This window comes from Rhinatrema bivittatum, chromosome 2, assembly GCF_901001135.1.
Source record: "Rhinatrema bivittatum chromosome 2, aRhiBiv1.1, whole genome shotgun sequence".
Classification (NCBI taxonomy): domain Eukaryota; kingdom Metazoa; phylum Chordata; class Amphibia; order Gymnophiona; family Rhinatrematidae; genus Rhinatrema; species Rhinatrema bivittatum.
Genome location: NC_042616.1, coordinates 153700980 through 153720329, shown reverse-complemented (window position 1 = coordinate 153720329; position 19350 = coordinate 153700980). Strand labels below are relative to the sequence as shown.

The following is a 19350-nucleotide window of genomic DNA, read 5'->3' as shown; positions in this document are numbered from 1 at the left end:
ACGCGCGTTTTCCTCCCCTTACTGAATAAGGGGTAAGGGAAAACGCGCATCCAAGAGCAGGCTAACAGTGCGCTCCGTTGGAGCGCACTGTACTGTATCGGCCTGTAAGGTTCCCTCTATACCTCTCTCACACTTATGCTCCCTTTTGCTCTCGCACACCATCACACAGGCTCTCTCACACATACACCCACACAGGCTACTGCTCTCTCTCACACATGCATAGCCCCCTGCACACAGTTGCAAAAGTAGAAATAGGAAAAAGGAGGTAATGTTGCTTTTATGGGTCATTAGTGAGGCTCCACTTTGAGCATTCTGTTCAGTCTTGGGGCCTTATCTTCAAAAGGACACAGAGGATTGAAGCAGTTCAGAGAGGACTACAAAAATATGTAGCCTGCAACACTAACCATATTAAAAAAAAAAAAAAAAGAAAGCCTGAGCCATTTAAAATAAACTTGCTGGAGCACTTCAAAGATATGAACAGAATTGGCAGGTGGCCTTCCAATAATACTAATTCCAAAACAAGTTCCACTCAACAGACATTAGCCACTTCTGATGCACATAAGTTTGGACAAAATTATCACTGCTGTTAAAAATAAATCGCCACAGGATGCAAATATAATACATTAGTATTTCAAATTAACAGTTGCATTTCTAACCATATGTTTATGAACCCTCATATGCATTGGCTGCAAAACATTCAGTTAAAGCTGATGACAGCAGCATCACAGGAGAACAAAATAAAAATCCACCACCTTACAAAGAAATAAAAAGTAGAGTAGATTCACTGACAAATCTCCTGAAGTATACAAAAAAGATAAAGGGTATCTCAAAGTAATAGCATTCTAAGTTAACAACATAGAGTCTGTCCCCAAATATATGGGGGTACTGTGGAAAACTTGTATGAGATATGCAAGCCATGTCTGTCTGCACCACGCTGAAGCTATATGAATCAAGTGAGTACTATCTGGCAGCAAAAGCATCCATTTATTTATTTATTTATTTGAGGTTCTTTATATACCGACATTCGTTTAGTAACATCATGTCGGTTCACATTCAACAAAACTTTAGCAGCAGTGCTGGAACAGATAGAAAATAGCGGCAGAGCTTTACAATTAATATTCAACTTAAGGACATTAGGAGATTATAACAAAGAAAAAATGGAGCAGGGAATGCAAACAGGGAAGGGGAGGGAGAGGAAAAATGAAAGATAGAAATAAGAAGAATATATTAAAATTAATACATAGGATAAATACATTAAATATAATAGTAATCTATTATACCTAATGTATTTAATACATGTATTTAATACATTAAATACATTAGGTATAATAGATTACTAATCCATGAGGCTTGTCTCCCGACCAGAGGAATGCACCCTGAGCCAGTCTGAGATTACTGGATAGAATAGAGGAAAAATTGATCCAGTTTTCAGTCTCACTCAGATGAAACAGGTCAAATCAACCCCCTAGGTCATATAGTTCGTCGGCTGCTAATTGCCGCAAAAAACACTCATGCAGTCTGAATACTATGCTGAGGTGATCCAGTTGCGCCCTCCTGAATATCTAATGCTTCCATGAACAGAGGTCATGATTTTGTTCCTCCCTGTTTCCTGACATAAAATGTAGATACCTGGTAGGTTGTTTGAATTAAGATGTTCATCCCTTGAAGGAGATAAGAATGTCAATAGGGAGTAGTATCTATCTGATAGTCCTTAATTCCAGAAGATTGATCTAACAGAGGTTCTCCTCATGAGATCAGGTGTCCTTGGACCGGAATGAACTTGTGTGAATGCCACCTCCTTTCAAGGAGTATCTGTCGCTAGTGAGATTTGAAGTGCATGAGGGTTTTACCACCAGCATAACTGTCACTTTGGAAACCTGGACAGCGGTGAAGAAAGGTTGGGTCAGCCAAGTCCACTGAGATCTGAGACCACAGTGTAGATAACTGACATAGAGGTGGGTCAGCAGGGCCATGTGCAGTGGTAGTCACCATATGACCTGACACAATGAGAACTGCTCTGTTGCACACTAAGATCAGCAGTATATCATGATATTGCTCCTATGCAGACACTCAATCCGCCATCAGAAATGCTCCCTCCTGATGCAAGCCTATCCATGCTCCAATGGATTTTATTCCCAAACTTGAGCAGAAAGACCCAAATTTAAAATGTGAATCCCGTGGTGATGCTGGCATGCGGCTACTACTGTAAAACCTTTGGGAAAAGCCCTAAGAGCTGCCAATAAGGCAAAACAAGAGAACCTTATACTGGTAATGGGAAGAATCCACCTTGAAGCGAAGGTAGTGCCAATGGAAAGGACAGATGGGTATATGGACTGTATCTGTGGTGATTAGAAAAAGCTTTGTTTTAAGTTTATGCAATTTAGAGATCAGAGTAGGCCAAAGGTATTTAATTGTGCAAGAAGAAACTAACCATTTTTAGATTATACTCTAGTGAGAATAAAGGTTTGTTCCTGTCAAAGTCAGAACTGTGATACATCTTACTTCTGGCATACTTCTCTACATACACAACTTTAATAAAAGATAATTACTTATTGCAGAAGACTTGAGTGTGATCTTTATTACTTCTAAGTAAGGAGATGGACCAGAGGCCTTGATTTTTAAAGGAGGTTTTCCTCATATCCTTCCGACCAAGAGCATACAACCATTCCTGCTCTTGGATGAAAAGGAGAATAGTGCTGAGGGAATTAATGTCGCATTCCTCCCGAAGTAGTCCGTTCAAGGGTCTGTTGGAGTCATTTTTTGTTACTTTTACTGAGAATGTATAGAGAGGATAGGCCGTATGGATTCAGAGTTTTCAGCCAGACGCAGATTAGTCTGTCTTGGACTGTGAAATGTTTACGAAAAGACAAGAGTTTGTTTATTTAGTTATTCTACTAAGTCTAGTCTACCATCAGAAAACTAGCAATTAACTTATACTAAAGCCTAAGAGAGAAAGTGAAGGCCACACAGCTGTGTCTGAAATTTGATAAGAACTCAGAGGGAGGGAGCATTGCTTTTTCCACAAGCATTTGTAGTGTATAAGGAGAGACAGTGAAAAAGAGAGGAGAAAAAGCCCTGGATGGGATGATATGGCGGATCCTTTGGAAATGTAAGCTTTTTCTATGTAGCAATTGTTATTATCTACCATTACTACTTCTATACGATCTGATTTTATTTGTTCTATCCTCCTATTGCTCAAATGAAAAAAAAAAACAAAACCTTTCCTTTCTTACCTGGAACCATGATGTACTGAATCAAAGTTTAGGTGTGGCTCTTTGTGCTGGGGATAAGCTCCTGGGTTCAAGCCTCCAGGTATAATCCCAGTAATTGTGTGTGTTTATATGAGATTAGCCCCCCAGGTCAGAGCCCCTGGGCAGGATACAAGTGTGCACAGTCTGAACCCGTAACAGGGTCACAGATCCAGAATGGGCCTCAATCCTCCCAATTTCGTGAGTCCGAGGAACTATTGGGAGTAGAAACTCCGTCCATGCTGAGATGCAGAGACTGGCTCTATTGTTTGCTAATGAAGTGATTGCACTTGCCGGCGAAACTGCACCAAGGAAGATGGATGCAGAGGAAAGGGTAGCAGGGAGAAATACAACAGTACCCAGATTCCATGATTTGGAGAATGTGGATGTCCTTGGCTATCTAACAAAGCCGTTGCGGCAACAATGTGAATTAGATGTTAAAAGATAGTCCAAGTATGAGCTTTATTTGAATGGAGACATAAATTTTGTACATGTGCCTGACTCAGGCTGCCTCAGGGGCTAAAAGTAACAAATAAACAAAGTAAACAAATGTCTCACTTGAATTCACAATCTATGGCCACAATACTGAATGGTTGAATGCTTTGCATTCATGTTCCAACTCGTAATCTTAGATCTTTAGGACAGGCTTTGTTGACAATACCTTCTCCCAAATTGACCCATCTTGTTTCAGTTAGTGAGAAGTCAGTCATTGGCTGGACCAAAGCTGTGGAACTCATTGCCAGTTTCCATTCGTACTGAGAAAAATATTAAGAGTTTCAAAAAAATGATAAAAACCTGGTTGTTTGATCAGGCTTTTAATCATGTTGATTGATACTCCTTGGAATCTGGCTGCCTTCGATCTATTCAGTTGACTAACTACAGTGCGGTTTATTTTAGGTTTTAAGTTTGGTGCTTTTTACTTAACATGTTTTATTATGGTTATTTATGTTTAATTTTTAAAATTAATGTTTAAAATCAATTTATGATATTTTTTTTAAATTGTGATAAGAATAGGGAATTGCAATTACTGTAATAGGATAGTAACTAATTTAGGAAGTATTGGGTGTTAATGTATGTAATGTGTTTAGTGATTTGATTGTTTTTGATCTTGCTATTGTAAACCGACTTGATATGAATTTGAAAGTCGGTATATAAATCTGACTAAATAAATAAAAATAAACAATACAGGACATACAAATGACAATCAAAAATCAATCATTTAAAATAAAACATAAAAAATAAAAATTACTTTAAAACATGGTAACACAAAAAGAAATCAAAAATACTTTTTATTTTAAAGTTTTTTATATACCGACATTCGTTAAGAAAATATCACGTCTGTTTCCATACAACAAGAAATCAGCCAACGGGGCTTTACAGTGTAACTGATAATAGAACTAAGGGGAGGAAAAGGGAAGAAGGGGGAAGGGGTAGGGTAGACAGAGGAAATGGTGAACAGGCAATAAATGCAGAATAAGGTTAGATGCATAAAAACAAAATGATATACAATCAATGTACAGTGGGGAGGGGGGCTAAGGGCTGAAGAGGTGGGGGGGTAAATATACAGGAGAGGAGAGGGGGGTGAGAAGGAGGAAGAGAGGGGGAATATAACAGGGTGAGGGATAAGCAGAGCATTCTATACAAATATGTAGGGAGGGGACCAGGAGGGGGGGGAGAAAGGGAGGAGAAGGGAGGGCGAGTGTGTGGGGCGGTGTAGGTATTATGCGTAAGTGTGTGTGTGAATAGCCAAGTCTTAAGTTTCTGCCTGAATTTCTTAGGGCAAGTCTCAAGTTTATTTATTTATTTATTTAACAACTTTTTAATATACCGACGTTCGTATGGCACATCACGCCGGTTTACAATTAACTCAAAAGGAGGAAATTACAATGAACAGGGGAAGGGGGGTGGGAGCAGGCGAGAAAGAGGAGAGGGGTGAGGGAGACAGGAGAGGAGGGAAAAGATAGGTAGCATGGAATGGAGAATATAAGAACAACTGTTAAAATAGCAGGAACTTATTTACAGAAGGATCTATTTACAGTGGTTGCAACTAAAGTAAGATTGTTTACCTCAGTTTAACTGTATAATTTTGTAAATTGCAGTACGATAAAGGGAGGGGCGGAGGGGGGATGGCAATGAGATATTGCCTTAGGATAAGGGGGGAGGGGGGGAGTAGACAAGGAGAGGGGTACTAGGGGTGCATCTAGGTTTGGTTGGTTTCAGGATAGGCCTTTCTGAAAAGCCAAGTTTTTATACCTTTTTTGAAGGTGGCCAGGCAGGGTTCAAGGCGGAGAAAGGTGGGAAGGGAGTTCCAGAGTGTAGGGCCCGCTATGGTAAAGGCCCTTTCTCTCGTGGAGGTGAGGTGAGCAATTTTGAGGGAGGGGGTCTGTAAGGTACCTGCGAGGGAGGATCTGGTTGGACGGTTGGTTATGCGGAAGTGAGGCGAGTCCTTGAGCCAGGGGTTGGTTCTGTAGAGCAGATTGTGAAGGATGGTGAGGGTTTTATACTGTATACGGAAGGTGATGGGTAACCAGTGGAGGTCCTTAAGTATGGGGGTGATGTGGTCTCTTTTTCGGGTGTTAGTTAAAATTCTCGCCATGGCGTTCTGTAGGATTTGTAGGGGTTTGATGGTGGACTCTGGGAGGCCAAGGAGGATGGAATTGCAGTAGTCCACTTTGGAGAGGATAGTGGTCTGCAGGACTAGTCGGAAATCTTGTGTGTGGAGCAGTGGTTTAAGCTTTTTCATGATGTGGAGTTTGTAAAAGCCCCCCTTTAAAAGGGATTTAATATGAGCTTTGAAATCGAGGCGCTGGTCTAGTTCAATACCAAGGTCTCTAACAGTCAGTGGTGTAGCGGGGGGAGAGAGTATGTTATTGGGGGATGTAAGTTCAGGTTGATTAGATATAATGAGTATCTCAGTTTTTGAGGCATTAAGAGCAAGGTGGAGGTTGGATAGAAGTGAGTTGATGGCTGTAAGATAGGAGTCCCAGAGTTGGAGGGTTTCTTTTAGTGTGTTTTTGATGGGGATGAGGATTTGAACGTCGTCGGCGTATAAGAAGAAGTTCAATCCTAGGTCGGCGAGGAGGTGGCACAGGGGCAGTATATAAATATTGAAGAGGGTAGAGGAGAGTGAGGACCCCTGGGGAACTCCTTGTGTGAGAGAAATGTGAGAAGATTCAGCTTTGTCAATTTTCACTATGTATTCTCTGTGGGAGAGGTATGAGGAGAACCAAGATAATGCAGTGCCTGCGATGCCTATTTCTGCTAGGAGGGAAAGTAGGATTTGATGATTGACCGTGTCGAAGGCAGCTGAGATATCAAGGATGGCGAGGAGAAAAGATGTCCCTTGGCCCATACCTATGAGGATGGTGTTGGTGATGGCTAGCAGGAGATTTTCAGTGTTACGCTCCTTACGGAATCCAAATTGGGATGGATGTAAGATGTGGTGATCCTCGAGGAAGTCAGATAATTGAGCATTGACTACCTTCTCGAGTACTTTGGCAATGAGAGGCAGGTTGGATATAGGACGATAGTTTGCAGGGTCAGAGGGGTTAAGGGAGGGTTTTTTGAGGAGGGGCTTGACGACAGCTATTTTGAGTGGGTCTGGGACTAAGCCAGATGACAATGAGCAATTGATTATGTCAGCTAGGGATTTAGCAATAGAGGTGGGCATGGAGAGGAGGGTTTTTGTGGGGATTGTGTCCGCTATGTGAGAAGCTGGTTTTATCTTTTTTAGGATAGACTCTATTTCCGAGGTGGATGTGAGGTCTAGAGATTTCAGTGTAGGGCCACCTCTTTTCTTAGGCCTGGGGATAGAAAAAATGTTAAAAGTTTTGGTGGGGTAGCTGGTTAAGAAAGACGTGGTCTGAGTCTTTTAGCCATGATTCTGTCATGGCGCATATGTCAGGATTGTCATCTGAGAGGAGGTCGTGGAGGATGGGAGCCTTTTTGAGTATAGATTGTACGTTGATTAGGGTAATAGCTAGGGTTGCAAGACCTAGAAATTGGGTGAAGGGAGAGATCATGATAGGGATTAAGGATTTACGGGAAATAGGGGGGTGAGTATGTATGGGGTAGATTTTACGCAGGTGGGGGTGGTAAGTGATAGGGATAGACAAATGGCACATTTCACATAAGATGGTAACGGTTTCACTAATAAGGCAAATAAAGAAAATATGTCCCAGTGTGCAGTAGTAATAAGGCAAATAAGGCAAGAATAGTAAATACAGCAAATAGTGAGGCAAATATGGCAAATATGTCCCAGTGTGCAGAATGCACAAGCACAAACAAAATGTCCCAGTATGCAGTAGTAGCAGAAAATAATGGTAGTAGTACAGATAGGTAGCTCACATGTTGGGGTGATCCATTCAATTGATAGATGGGCAGCAGAGGTTCCGGGCCTGGAGACTGGAACAAATCCCCTGGGCGAAAGACGGGCTATCCAGCCGCTGTGAGGGTGTTTGGGGTTGATGGTTTGCGTCACAGGTGGATTCGTGCTGTCCAGTGGTTCACGCTGGGAGGTCAAAGGAGCGGCACAAAGGAGCGCACTAAGGGGCAGGCCCCTTAGGTCGCGCTCCTTCGGGCGCGCGACGCCTGGCGCGTGATGCCAGGAGGCTGCGCCGAGAATTTAAGGGCTTTTTTAGTGCCCTCTGATAGGCCAAGTATCTCCTGTGGGCGTGGCTCGGAGGCAGACGGCTGCGTTCGTCGATCGGGTCAGCGGGGCTTGAGTCCCTAGCGGGGCGGCGCTGAGCTGGAGGGCTGGTTGCAGCTGGAGGAGGTGAGCGGCGAAAGGAATGCTGGCCGGGAGAGCCCTGTATTTAAAGGGGGCTCTTACCTGGCTTCCGATTCGCGCTGATTTTTGGATTTAAATGTTAGTACTTCCTTTGTTGGCCTGCTTCCGACTTCTGGCTTCTGATTGGGTGGGGAAGCCACTTCGGGGTCACATGGTCGCGGCTCGGAGGCAGACAGCTGCGTTCGATCGGGTCAGCGGGGCTTGAGTCCCTAGCGGGGCGGCGCTGAGCTGGAGGGCTGGTTGCAGCTGGAGGAGGTGAGCGGCGAAAGGAATGCTGGCCGGGAGAGCCCTGTATTTAAAGGGGGCTCTTACCTGGCTTCCGATTCGCGCTGATTTTTGGATTTAAATGTTAGTACTTCCTTTGTTGGCCTGCTTCCGACTTCTCATTGTATATTATTTTTATATAAGTTTTATTTTATATAAGTTTATTTTATAAGTTTATAAGTTTATATGTTTATAAGTTTATATAAGTTTATATAAGTTTATATAAGTTTATATAGTTTATATAAGTTTATATAAGTTTATTTTATATAAGATTTACCTGTATAAAGATAGTCACAATGGGGTAGATTTTAAAAATTTGCGCGATCGCGTACTTTTGTTCGCGCACCAGGCACGAACAAAAGTACGCTGGATTTTATAAGATACGCGCGTATCTTATAAAATCCGGGATTGGCACGAGCAAGGGGGTGCACATTTGTGCAACCTGTGCGCGCAGAGCCCAGCGCGCGCTGCCTGTTCCCTCCGAGGCCGCTCTGAAATCGGAGCAGCCTCGGAGGGAACAGGCCTCGGAGGCCCCCGGAACACCCCCGGGCTGAAACCACGCCCACGTCGCCGCCCCCAAAACGCTGCATCGCTCCGGGCACGCCCCTTTTACAAAGCCCCGGGACTTACGCGTGTCCCAGGGCTCTGCGCGCGCCAGCGGCCTATGCAAAATAGGCCGCTGGCGCGTGAGGGCCCTGCGCGTGTAAATCCGGCCGGATTTACGCGCGTAGGGCATTTAAAATCCGCCCCAATATGTATGGGTGAATTAGGGCACAAAATATCCGATAATCTGGAGGTCTGTAAATAATATACAATGAGGAAATAATAATAAAATAAAAATTAAAAAGTAATAAAATAAATATTGTAAATGAAAATATTTTTAAAGACCCATGAGGCTCTATGGTCTATCTAATATATGAAAATTTTGTTGAGATTAAGCGGCACAAATCTGTTGGCTTAGCACGAAATAAATATAAAAGGTTGTGTAAAAATATATATATATAGATGGGCCAGCTCAAGGGACCAACACCAGAGCTCCCGCTCTTATTCATACCGAGGTTCAAACAAACGCCAAGGGGTTGTGGTAAATTAATTGCTGAAACACTCAATGTTTAGTTACAGTGTTACCACAGCTACGAATGAATGTTTATCTTCCCTTTTTTTTTAAAAAATTTTTGCAGGCACACTTAGCACTACACATGGCGTCATCGGGGCACAAAAGGAGACCACAAGATAAAAAAAAATTAAAAGTTAAAAAATAAAGAAATAGCGCCAACCACATTACATATGTGAAATAAAACCAATGCAAAAACTCTAATCTCAATTCCAAGCTAGCGGCCGTGAAGAAACCTGTTCTAAGGAAAATCACGAGTAGTTCCGCTCTTATTAAGCATAGGGCGATGAGAAATACCAAGAAATTATAGGTAAAGTTCAGCATTACTTAATAAACATATATCATAGTTTCTAATATATCTTGCATATGCCCGGGCACATATTGAATTAAGCACTGCGGGACGCAGCATCTGGACTCAAGAGCGGACGCCAAAGAGAAAAAAAGGAAGAAGAGAAAAATTCAGCGCAAAGATAATCAACATATTTAAGGTTTAAAACTGCTTCCCAGATATACATATTGGGCCTCATTTTCTAACGCTAGCGCATTGGCGCTAGCGTCATCAGGGCGAAGTCGGCCCCGGAAGAGGAGGAGTCGGGGCGTCACCGGGGCCGAGGGTCGGCCCCGGTGACGCCCCGACTGTAGTTATTGGGCGCGACGCTGGCAGCAATCGCACCGCGGAGGTGCGATCGCTGCCGGCTAGCGCAGGACCGCCCCCCCTGTTTCAGCCCCCCACCCCTCATTACCACATTTTTCTAAAGTACCGCAGGCCTGCGATACTTTAGAAAATGAGGCCCGTTGTGAGTTACATTGGTGAGTCAAGTAATAGAGTATCGTCTCCGCTCAGGTTTAAGCAAGGACAGTAAAAGCTTTGTGATGCCGATGTATCATTTAAATGCATTGAAAAAATGCGCCAAAAAAGCTATCAATCACAGCAGGGGGGAGTGGCCAAGAGAAACCCGTATGTAGAACCTGCAGTAACTAAAATACAAAGCGGGACAAATAGCTAAAAATAAATGTAAAAATCAGACCTAAAAAACTAAAAACATCAAGACACAAATTAAAAGCCATAACTTATAAACGAATACAAAAAGGACCATGTGATGAAATATAAAATTTGAAAATTAAAATATTAAAAAAACAGGTTATTAATAAAACCTCACTGTGTATTAAAATATAAATAAAATGCTACAGTAAAAAGTAAAAAACATTGGAAAAATGAAAAAATGTGCACCAGCTTTCTTTTTAAAAAACAAAATAACTCATAGACAAGTAAAATCATGAAGTAAGCAGCAGTGTAAGCTGTATTAATCATAAAAAAAAAACGGAATAGTCAATTTCTAAATTTAACCCATTGGGTTCCATAGTTTTAAATTCAAAAATGTATTTCTACTCTAATTGTAACAGCAAATTGTCCAGGTCACCGTCTCGCCAGTTTGGAATTAATTATTGAATCACACAAAATTTATAATCATTAAAATTATGATTCATTTGTATTGTGTGTTGGACTAGCGGTCTTGACTCTATTCTTCTTTTAATACTGCTCTTGTGTTCAATAATACATTTATTAAATTGTCTGATTGTTTTGCCCACATAGGCTTTGTTACAACTGCAGAGTGCCAAATACACTACCCCTTTTGTTTTGCAGTTAGTAAATGATTTTAATTTAAATTCTTTACTCATTCCTGGGATCTGTAAGCTAGTAACCTTCATGTTCACAGCGCAAACGGAGCAATTTCCACATGGACGGTGTCCTGGGGGTCTTTTGTCCATGGGTTTGTTAATTGGTAAGGCAGCCACTTACCTAAATAATATAAAACAACTACTAACCAACATGAAACTCATCCTAAACTTCGATAAGACTAAAATAATCATACTGGATAGAAAAAACAACACTCCTCAACTTCCACCACTCAACCTAATGAACCAAAAAATGGCACTCTCTCCGGTCAATCATGCCCGCAAACTTGGAGTAATAAATTGACAAGGAACTTTCCTTCAAGAACCACATCACAACTAAAATCAAAGACGGATATCACAAACTCCTAACACTGCGTCAATTAAAACCTTTCCTCTCCCTCAACGATTTCAGATCAGTCCTTCAACTACTCATCTTCTCCAACCTGGACTACTGTAACTCCCTACTATTCAACACCGCTTAACACCATCCGACCACGCCAAATCCTACAAAACGCAGCTGCAAGAATACTCACTGGATCTAAAAACATGATCACATTACTCCTACACTTATATCACTACACTGGCTCCCAATAAAATTTAGGATCGAATACAAAATACTATATGTAAAACCAACAAACTAGCTAAGTTCATCCATAAAATTGCATTCTCCAAACAGAAATCTCAGATCAGCAAATAAAGGACTATTAAAGATTCCACCTGCTCGTCCTAAACAACTCACCTCAACTCAAAAGACAGCAATTTCAATAGGAAGCCCTAAACTCTGGAACACCCTCCCAATCGAACTCAGAACACAAGAAAATTAAAAAAAACTTTCAAAAAAGATCTAAAAACCTGGATGTTCACCAAAGCCTACCAACTCACCCATCGACTCTAAAACACCACTCCCGCCTAATAACACTAGGCAAACTTGTGAAACCAATACACGATGATAACATAACACTGAACCAAATCTTGTACAGACTAACCTACGAACTGAAGTGATAAAAATATAATATCTATGTTAACAACCATATGAACCTTTTGAAACTCTGTTAAACATCGAAACTTTGTAAACCATTGTGATGGCGAAACCGAACGATGGTATATAAAACGCGATAAATAAATTCAAACAGAACAACTTACATCAGTCCGAGAAAGAGCAATCTCTCTAGCCAGCCCCAAACTATGTAACACACTTCCGACCGAACTAAGATTACAACCCAACTTAAAAACATCCAAGAAGGAACTGAAAACCTGGCTGTTCACCAAAGCCTACCAGCCAGGACACACAATGACAAACATACGCCCCCCTCACAACATACCTCCTGGATGGACCTCACTATACTCATATGATACCTTTTTGATTTACTCATCAAATCTGACCATAACTGTAACCCTCCTACCTAAAAGTTATCTTACTTTTAATATGACCTCTGTAAAAAAATAATATTCCGCTCCAATAGAAACTTGCAAACCGTTATGATGGCGAAACCGAATGACGGTATATAAAACTCGATAAATAAATAAATAAAATAAATATATGCAACTCCATCATTGCTCCCCCTTCAACAGCAAGAGATAACAGGGAATTGGACTCAGACAGCAACCAACAAGGGCCCCCGAGTTCTACAGTGTGGGAACTGATAACTATGGGGGTGCCCTGTACGGTACAGCAGATACTACCATAAGATGGCTGGGCAGACTAGATGGGCAGTTTGGTACTTTTTTGCCATCATTTCTTTATTAAGTACAGGTGATCATATTTTCTTCAGTTAGAATTGTAATATATTATTGTTTCTGCATTTAAACATAAATGCCCCTTTAAGCGCACATAAAATGAGAGGGTCTGATACCTGTTTGTGAGCTAAGCACCGGTCTCTGTGGATTAAAAAAAAAAAAAACAAAACAAAAAAACAAAAACAAAAGAAAACTGTTGTTGAACAGATGGTTTAGTGAACCTGGCACAGAAGCAAGAGTTGTATTGCTTGTGTTGGATAGATAACTAAAAAATAAAATACTTACTGCCCCTCTGTGACCTCTCTGACTACACTCCTTAAAATACAAAAACCTTCAAACTCCCACTCTTCCCTCACTGAAAGCTGCCTCTGTCAAACCCAAACTTTGATTAAAAAAAAAAAAAAAGTTTCATACTACAAGCATTTTCGACAAAAGTTTATTTTCTGGGGTTTCCAGCAGTCTGAGATTAATATTACAACTCAACAATTTAATTAGGGTTCACAGCATTGATATTGCAGCAACCTCAAGTCACTCTCCTTACAAATCTTCACTTGAATAGCAATAAAAAAAAAAAAAGGTAAAAAAACCTCTCATTCTTCCTGTTAAGATGAAATTCATTACTCACATAATTCTTCTCAGCCATAGTCCATTCAATTCAACTCATTCACTTACCAAAGTATTTCCACACAGCTAATATGGGTCCATACCCCTTCTGGATTGCCTCTAGGCCAGCGGTTCTCAACCTGGGGTCGCGACCCCTTTGGGGGTCGAATGACGATTTGCTAGGGGTCGCCTAAGGCAGGGGTCCCCAACCACCGGTCCGCGGACCGGGACCGGGCCGTGGGAGTTTTTTGCCGGTCCGCAGCGCCGCCAAGCACCGGCAGGTGTGTCGCGTGCTCCCGGTCTCTCCCGCTGCCGCCGGGCTGTCAGCACGTTCAAGCCCAGTGGGAACGGCAGCGATGCTAGAAGAAGCTGTGGCACCTGCGGCTGGCCTTTTCTTCTTCCCGCGCCTGCCCCCCCCCCCCCCCGTGACCCGGAACAGGAAGTGATACACGGAGCGGTGCGCGGGAAGGAGAAAGAGCCGTGCCGCGTGATAAAAGTAGCAGCGGCGGCTGCAGCGTCGGTCCCCGAGCAATTGAAGCAGCTGGTAATCGAGAAAGGAGACAGCAGCAGGAGCCTCCCGCGGCCAATGGGATTCTTCTTTCTTGGCCTGCGGGGGCTGGAGGAGGAGGCTGCTGCAGCTCCCATTTGTGCTCCGGGGGGGGGGGGGGGGGGAAGAAGAGGAAGTGAGTGAGAGAAAGAGAGAGAAGCAGCCAGCCAGCCTGTGTGTGATTGACTGGTCAGAGAGCTGATGTGTGTGTATGTGAGAGACAATGAAAGTGACTACTCAAGGAGATGACTGATGTGTATGTGAGAATGTGAGACATTAGTCAGGGAGGTGACTGATGTGTGTGTGTGTGTGAGAGAGAAAAAGCATGGAAGTGAGAAATCTGGGTATGTGGGAAAGCATGGGCGTAAGAAGCCTGGTGTTGTGGGGGTGAAAGAAAGCATGGGAGTGAGAAACCTGGGTGAGTGTGCATGCATGAGAGAGAGAGACTGCTTGGTAAGGTGACAGTGTGTGAGAGAAAGAGACTGGTGTGTGTGAATGTGAGAGAATATGATTCAGGGAATGAGAAGCCTGTGCACGTGGAGAGTGAGCATGGAAATGAGAGAGACTGGTGTGTGTGTAAGAGAGAAAGTGATTATGGGAATGAGAAGCCTGTGCATGTGAAGAGAGTGAGCATGAGAGTGAGAAACCTGGGTATGTGTGAGACACAGCATGGGAGGGAGAAGCCTGTATATCTGAAAGAGAACATGGGAGTGGGAAGCCCATATATGTAAGTAGAACACGGGAGTGGGAAGCCTGTGTGTGTGTGTGTATGGCATGAGAGAAACTGTTCAGGAAGGTGACTGGTGTGTGTGTGCCAAAGACTGTTTGGGAGATGATTGGTGTGTGAGAGACAGAAACTGGTCATGGGGGCATGACTGGTATGGTGTGTGTGTGTGAGAGACATGGGCACTAAGGAAGAGGACCATAAGTATAGAGCTTAGCTTCTACTGCTGCTTCTGGTGTGTGCCACGGCCTGCAGGGAAGGGGAGTAGGAGAGCTGCTGGAGGGGGTAAGTAAAGGTGGCTTTTTAAGTTTATTTTTCTTGACTGCCATTTTAATTGTGTGATGTCTGCTTTTTTGAAATATTTTATTGGTGTTTGGAGAATGTTTAATAGTTTTTATGAGTTTTTAATTGTTGGATGTTATTCTGTTCATAGCTGTTTTGAAACATTTATTCTGCTTATTAGTATAGTTTTACAATTATTTCGGGAGGTCAGCCCAACCCTGTGTCGGGTTGGCCAAGATAATGCGGGCCCAGGCACGCTCGGGAGAGCTGGCCTAGACCCGCGGGGATACCGCGTGGTAAAAGAGGGGAGGGGAAGGCGGTTAGGTCAGGCTAGGGTCAGAGAGATGGGAGGGGTGCAGCGGGGAAAGTTTGCCTGCTGCCAGTGAGCTGGGATTGGCAGGTTCGGAGTGGCAGAGGTGCTGGCCGGCCAGGATTGGCCGGCGAGCACAGGAGCAAGTCTCAGGGGGAGGAGTTTCGAGGCAGGCGCGCCGACAGCCTTTGCACTGTGCTGCGACTGCCCCGAGAGCCGGCAGGCCGTTTTCCCTCCCACCTGCCCTTCTATTGTTTTGCTTGTAACTGGTGTTGTGTCTTGCTGTCGCAGCGGTGAGGGAAGGCAGGTGTGCGGAAGGCCCGAGCCGATACAGCTTATACATGGGGTATCTGATAGATGGTTTTATGTGGCAACTTGAAAATGGCGGACAACTGGGGTAGTTGTCGGTGGCAGGCTCCTTGCTGGCAGGCGGCGGGAGTCACCTGGCCTGGCATCTTGCTGGCTGGCGGCGGGGGTCTACCGGGTTGGCTCCTTGCTGGCAGGCGGCGGGAGTCTGGAACTCGGTGTGGGCCGAGGGACGAGCCGTGTGGCTGGCGTGGATAGTCTTGCTGGAGGAGTGGCGGACGATTATGTTGGTTGGTTATTTGCACTTGTTATGTTAACTCAGGGGCTTGGGCCTCCAAGGTTTTTATTAAAGCTGCGGCCTTGTTAACCCAAAGAAATCTGTTGTCAGTTATGTTTATTTGGAATGTAAAAGGACGGGTGCGAGAGAGTGATGTCCTGGATGCCCGCATTACTGTGTGGGGATCTATAGCTGCTTGCTAGTTCTGTTTTCCTAATAAGAGGTGTATTGGTTTTTAGGACCTGATTTTAATATTTGTAGTGTTGCCTTTTCGTAGATAGGGTTGCTCCTGTTTGAGTGTATTCCATAATACAGGTGTAACTGTGTGCGGATTAGTTTATGTGCATTACTACAGATCCTGGGAGTATGTTAGGTCGGTTCTGTGTCTGTTACAGAGATGAGATATTTTGCTAGCATGTAAGCGTTTGTATCGGTCTTATTTGTTGTGTTTTCTCAGAGGACATGCATTGGTGGTAAACTGCTGTCTTTTCTTAAGTAAGGCTATTGAGCCTGGAAGTAGAAGGAGTTTGAGTTGCTGTTACTGAGATGTCACCAGAACCAGAATATCTTTTTTGTAGGGTGAGTTGTATGGGGAATGTCATAATTCTGCTTTACATCCATTATTGTGGGTCAGGGGGCTTCCCGTGGATACAAACTGTACTTTTTACATCTAGCCCCGTGACGATCATGGGTCAGTGTGCCATGCATGTGAGAACCTATGGTGAGTTGAGTCACATAAATGTCATAATTAAATGATAAGTGTGCACTAAAATCCAACCCCATCCATAACCCTGCCCCCAAATGACCAAAGCCCCACCCCTACCCCGCCCTGCCGGGCCATGGAAAAATGGTCTTGCTTGAAGCCGGTCCCTGGTGCAAAAAAGGTTGGGGACCACTGGCCTAAGAGACCATCGGAAATATGGGTTTTTTGTCGCTCCTCGAGTCACTCTCTCCCCTCACCGGATGCAGTAAAAAAAAAGTTCAATCTGCGCTCCCTCACTCCCCGATTGGCCGGTGCTGGGTAAAAGGGGCTTGCCAAAGCAAGCCCCTTTTGCCCAGCACCGGCCAATCGGGCAGCGCGCCCTCACTCCTCGAGTCACTCCCTCCTGCTGTAAATGTTGGAAGAGGGGTAGTCTTATACGGAGAGTATATCCCAAACTCTATATTTTAACTGTAAAAGTTGGGGGTCGTCTTATACGCCGGAAAATACGGTATATACAGTACAGTTACTTAGGCCTATGAACGAAAATAATTTTATGGTTGGGGGTCGCCACATAGTGGGGAATTGTATTAAAAGGGTCACAGAACTATAAAGGTTGAGAACCACTGCTCTAGGCAGTAGGCTAGCCAAGAGCCCAGAGGTGTAGCTAGAACAGAATTTTTTGGACCAACTCCCCTCCCCCCAAATATGAGTCTTCTAGGCAGTGACTACAAAACAATTTCTAGCAATACTTTCCTGTTGCTTCATTGTCTCCCTGGCCTCTCTTGTTTCTCACTTTTTGCTCTCAGAGAAGGTAACAAGTGTTAATCTCTAGGCATTCCTAAACTCTGAAAGGGTAAGGAATGAGGATAATTAAACAGACTTTGATGGCCTCAAACTTTTACATATCTAGCCCAAGAGCAGCGGCATTTGTGATTCAAGTTACCCTCCCTAAAAAAGACACAGGGGATCTTGCCTCCAGATTCTCCAACTACTGCACCTTTAGGGGGCTGAATCAGATGGGACATAACTGTTGCTAGGGGTGGGGACTTGAACCTAAAGTGAGGGGCCACAGGTAGCCTCTACAAGATACCTCTTCAAGCACTCTGTAATGGTTCACTAGCCTCCCATGAATTGAATTTACTGAACGAGTAAATCAGCTGCCCTGCTAGAAACTGAGATATTCCCCTCCTCCCCAATCAACTTCTTAGAAAATTCTGCAGCAAGAACTACCACCACCAATATTGTGCATAACACCATCCTATACTGGCTCAATAAAGACTCCCCCTTTCTTAAAATAATACACTATGACTCTTTATTACATTTTTGCCACAATAACTCATCATCATAACCCAGAAGTAGAGGTTAAGTGACTTCCCTTAACATTTACTTCATGGAAAGTTTCTTGTGACCGGAAGTCACAAGCGCCCCCCCCTGTCACAGAAACATGGGTCCACTCATCTTAATTTTGATGAAGAAAGCAGATAACAAAACCCTGAAGTTACCAGATTTGGATGAACACGACGACAAGAGAAAAAGAAATAATGGGTGGTAAGTGAGAAAGCAGTGAAGTACTCAGACTGTTCGCATAAAAGGAGGCAAAAGCATAACACTAAATGGGAAATAAAACAAAACCAGGGGCCTGCAGCGTGCATTAAATCCGGGGAGTGTGGAGCTCCTCAGCCACAGTAAATTGTGCCTAGGGAAGCAGTCCCCCGCCCCCCCCCCGGCATGCCTGGCTCGAGCTATACTTAACCACGACCTGACTGAAAGGTGACGCAGCTGCTGCTGTAATGCTCCCTATTAGGCAATGCAAGCCCAGCAAAGGCGCGAGCCGGCTCCCCAGCTGCGCCCTCCCCCTTTCTAGTCCATTCAATAGTTACGACTTTCAAAAGTCGGGAATTCTTCAAAAACACACGCAGCAGGCTCCAAATCTTTCAGAAAGGAAGCGGAAATAAAGCTTGCTTTTTGTTGTTTGGTAGAGAACGTTCACTTGTTTTACTTCAAGGCATCTTTTGTCAAAAATCCTATTAAACAACATCCTTCACTGCATAGATCGGATCGGATATGAAAATCACTAGATGGTAAAAAAGCAGATCCAGCTAGCCGTGTGTTAACCAGAGGGAAAGTTTCACATCCAACTTGCCTGCGAAATCAGCAAAGGTTTACATACCCCGCTGTCATGGCAATGTTGTAGAAAGTGAGCCATGTGGTTGCAAACACGCCGATGGGTTTCTTCTTGCTGTTCTCCTTCTCCTCCACGGTGCTGTCCTCTTCGCTGGACGCCATGCTTCAGGAGAAAGAGGTGGGGAGGGGAGGCGATGACTTGAAACGCTGCTGACAGCTGGAGCTGACGGCGTTCCCTCTCTGGAAACAGCGCGACCAATGCGTCCTTGCAGGACAGCTGGAAACGCACTCGCTCCTGAACTTCAGCTGCAAACTTTGGTTTTGATTGGTGACTCGGGACGGCTCCTGATTTGTTACTCAACGATGACCTCCAATATTATTTACCAGCCCAGGTTGCTTTGGTCTCGTTCTGACGGTTAAGGGGGGTGTGGAGATTGCTCGGCTGTAATGCTCCCCTATTTGCAGTGCCGCAGGCTTAATTCCATGGCGTCATGAGATCAGTTTTTCTCCCGTCTGGATTTCTTACAATGTGGACTGCGTCATTCTGTTCTGTCTGAGGAAAATCTAAACTATATGTGTCTGAATACTTTCGGATGAGCTGTATAATATGATGCAGTTAATCTAAAAATGTACTAAACCAATAAA

At 43.8% G+C, this 19350-nt stretch overlaps 1 protein-coding gene across 3 annotated transcripts in view; it reads right to left on the bottom strand.

Moving 5' to 3' along the window:
- Positions 1-19091, bottom strand: part of HACD1 (3-hydroxyacyl-CoA dehydratase 1) — a 151110-nt gene extending 132019 nt beyond the window's left edge. Inside the window, exon 1 of one of the 3 annotated variants that reach the window (XM_029588755.1) lies at positions 18752-19091. In XM_029588755.1, the coding sequence (XP_029444615.1) occupies positions 18752-18867 (116 nt within the window). In that variant the 5' untranslated portion in view covers positions 18868-19091. Of the gene's footprint in view, positions 1-18724 lie in introns of all 3 variants that reach the window. The other 2 variants (XM_029588754.1, XM_029588756.1) reach the window with 2 other exon arrangements.
- Positions 19092-19350: the final 259 nt, after the last annotated feature.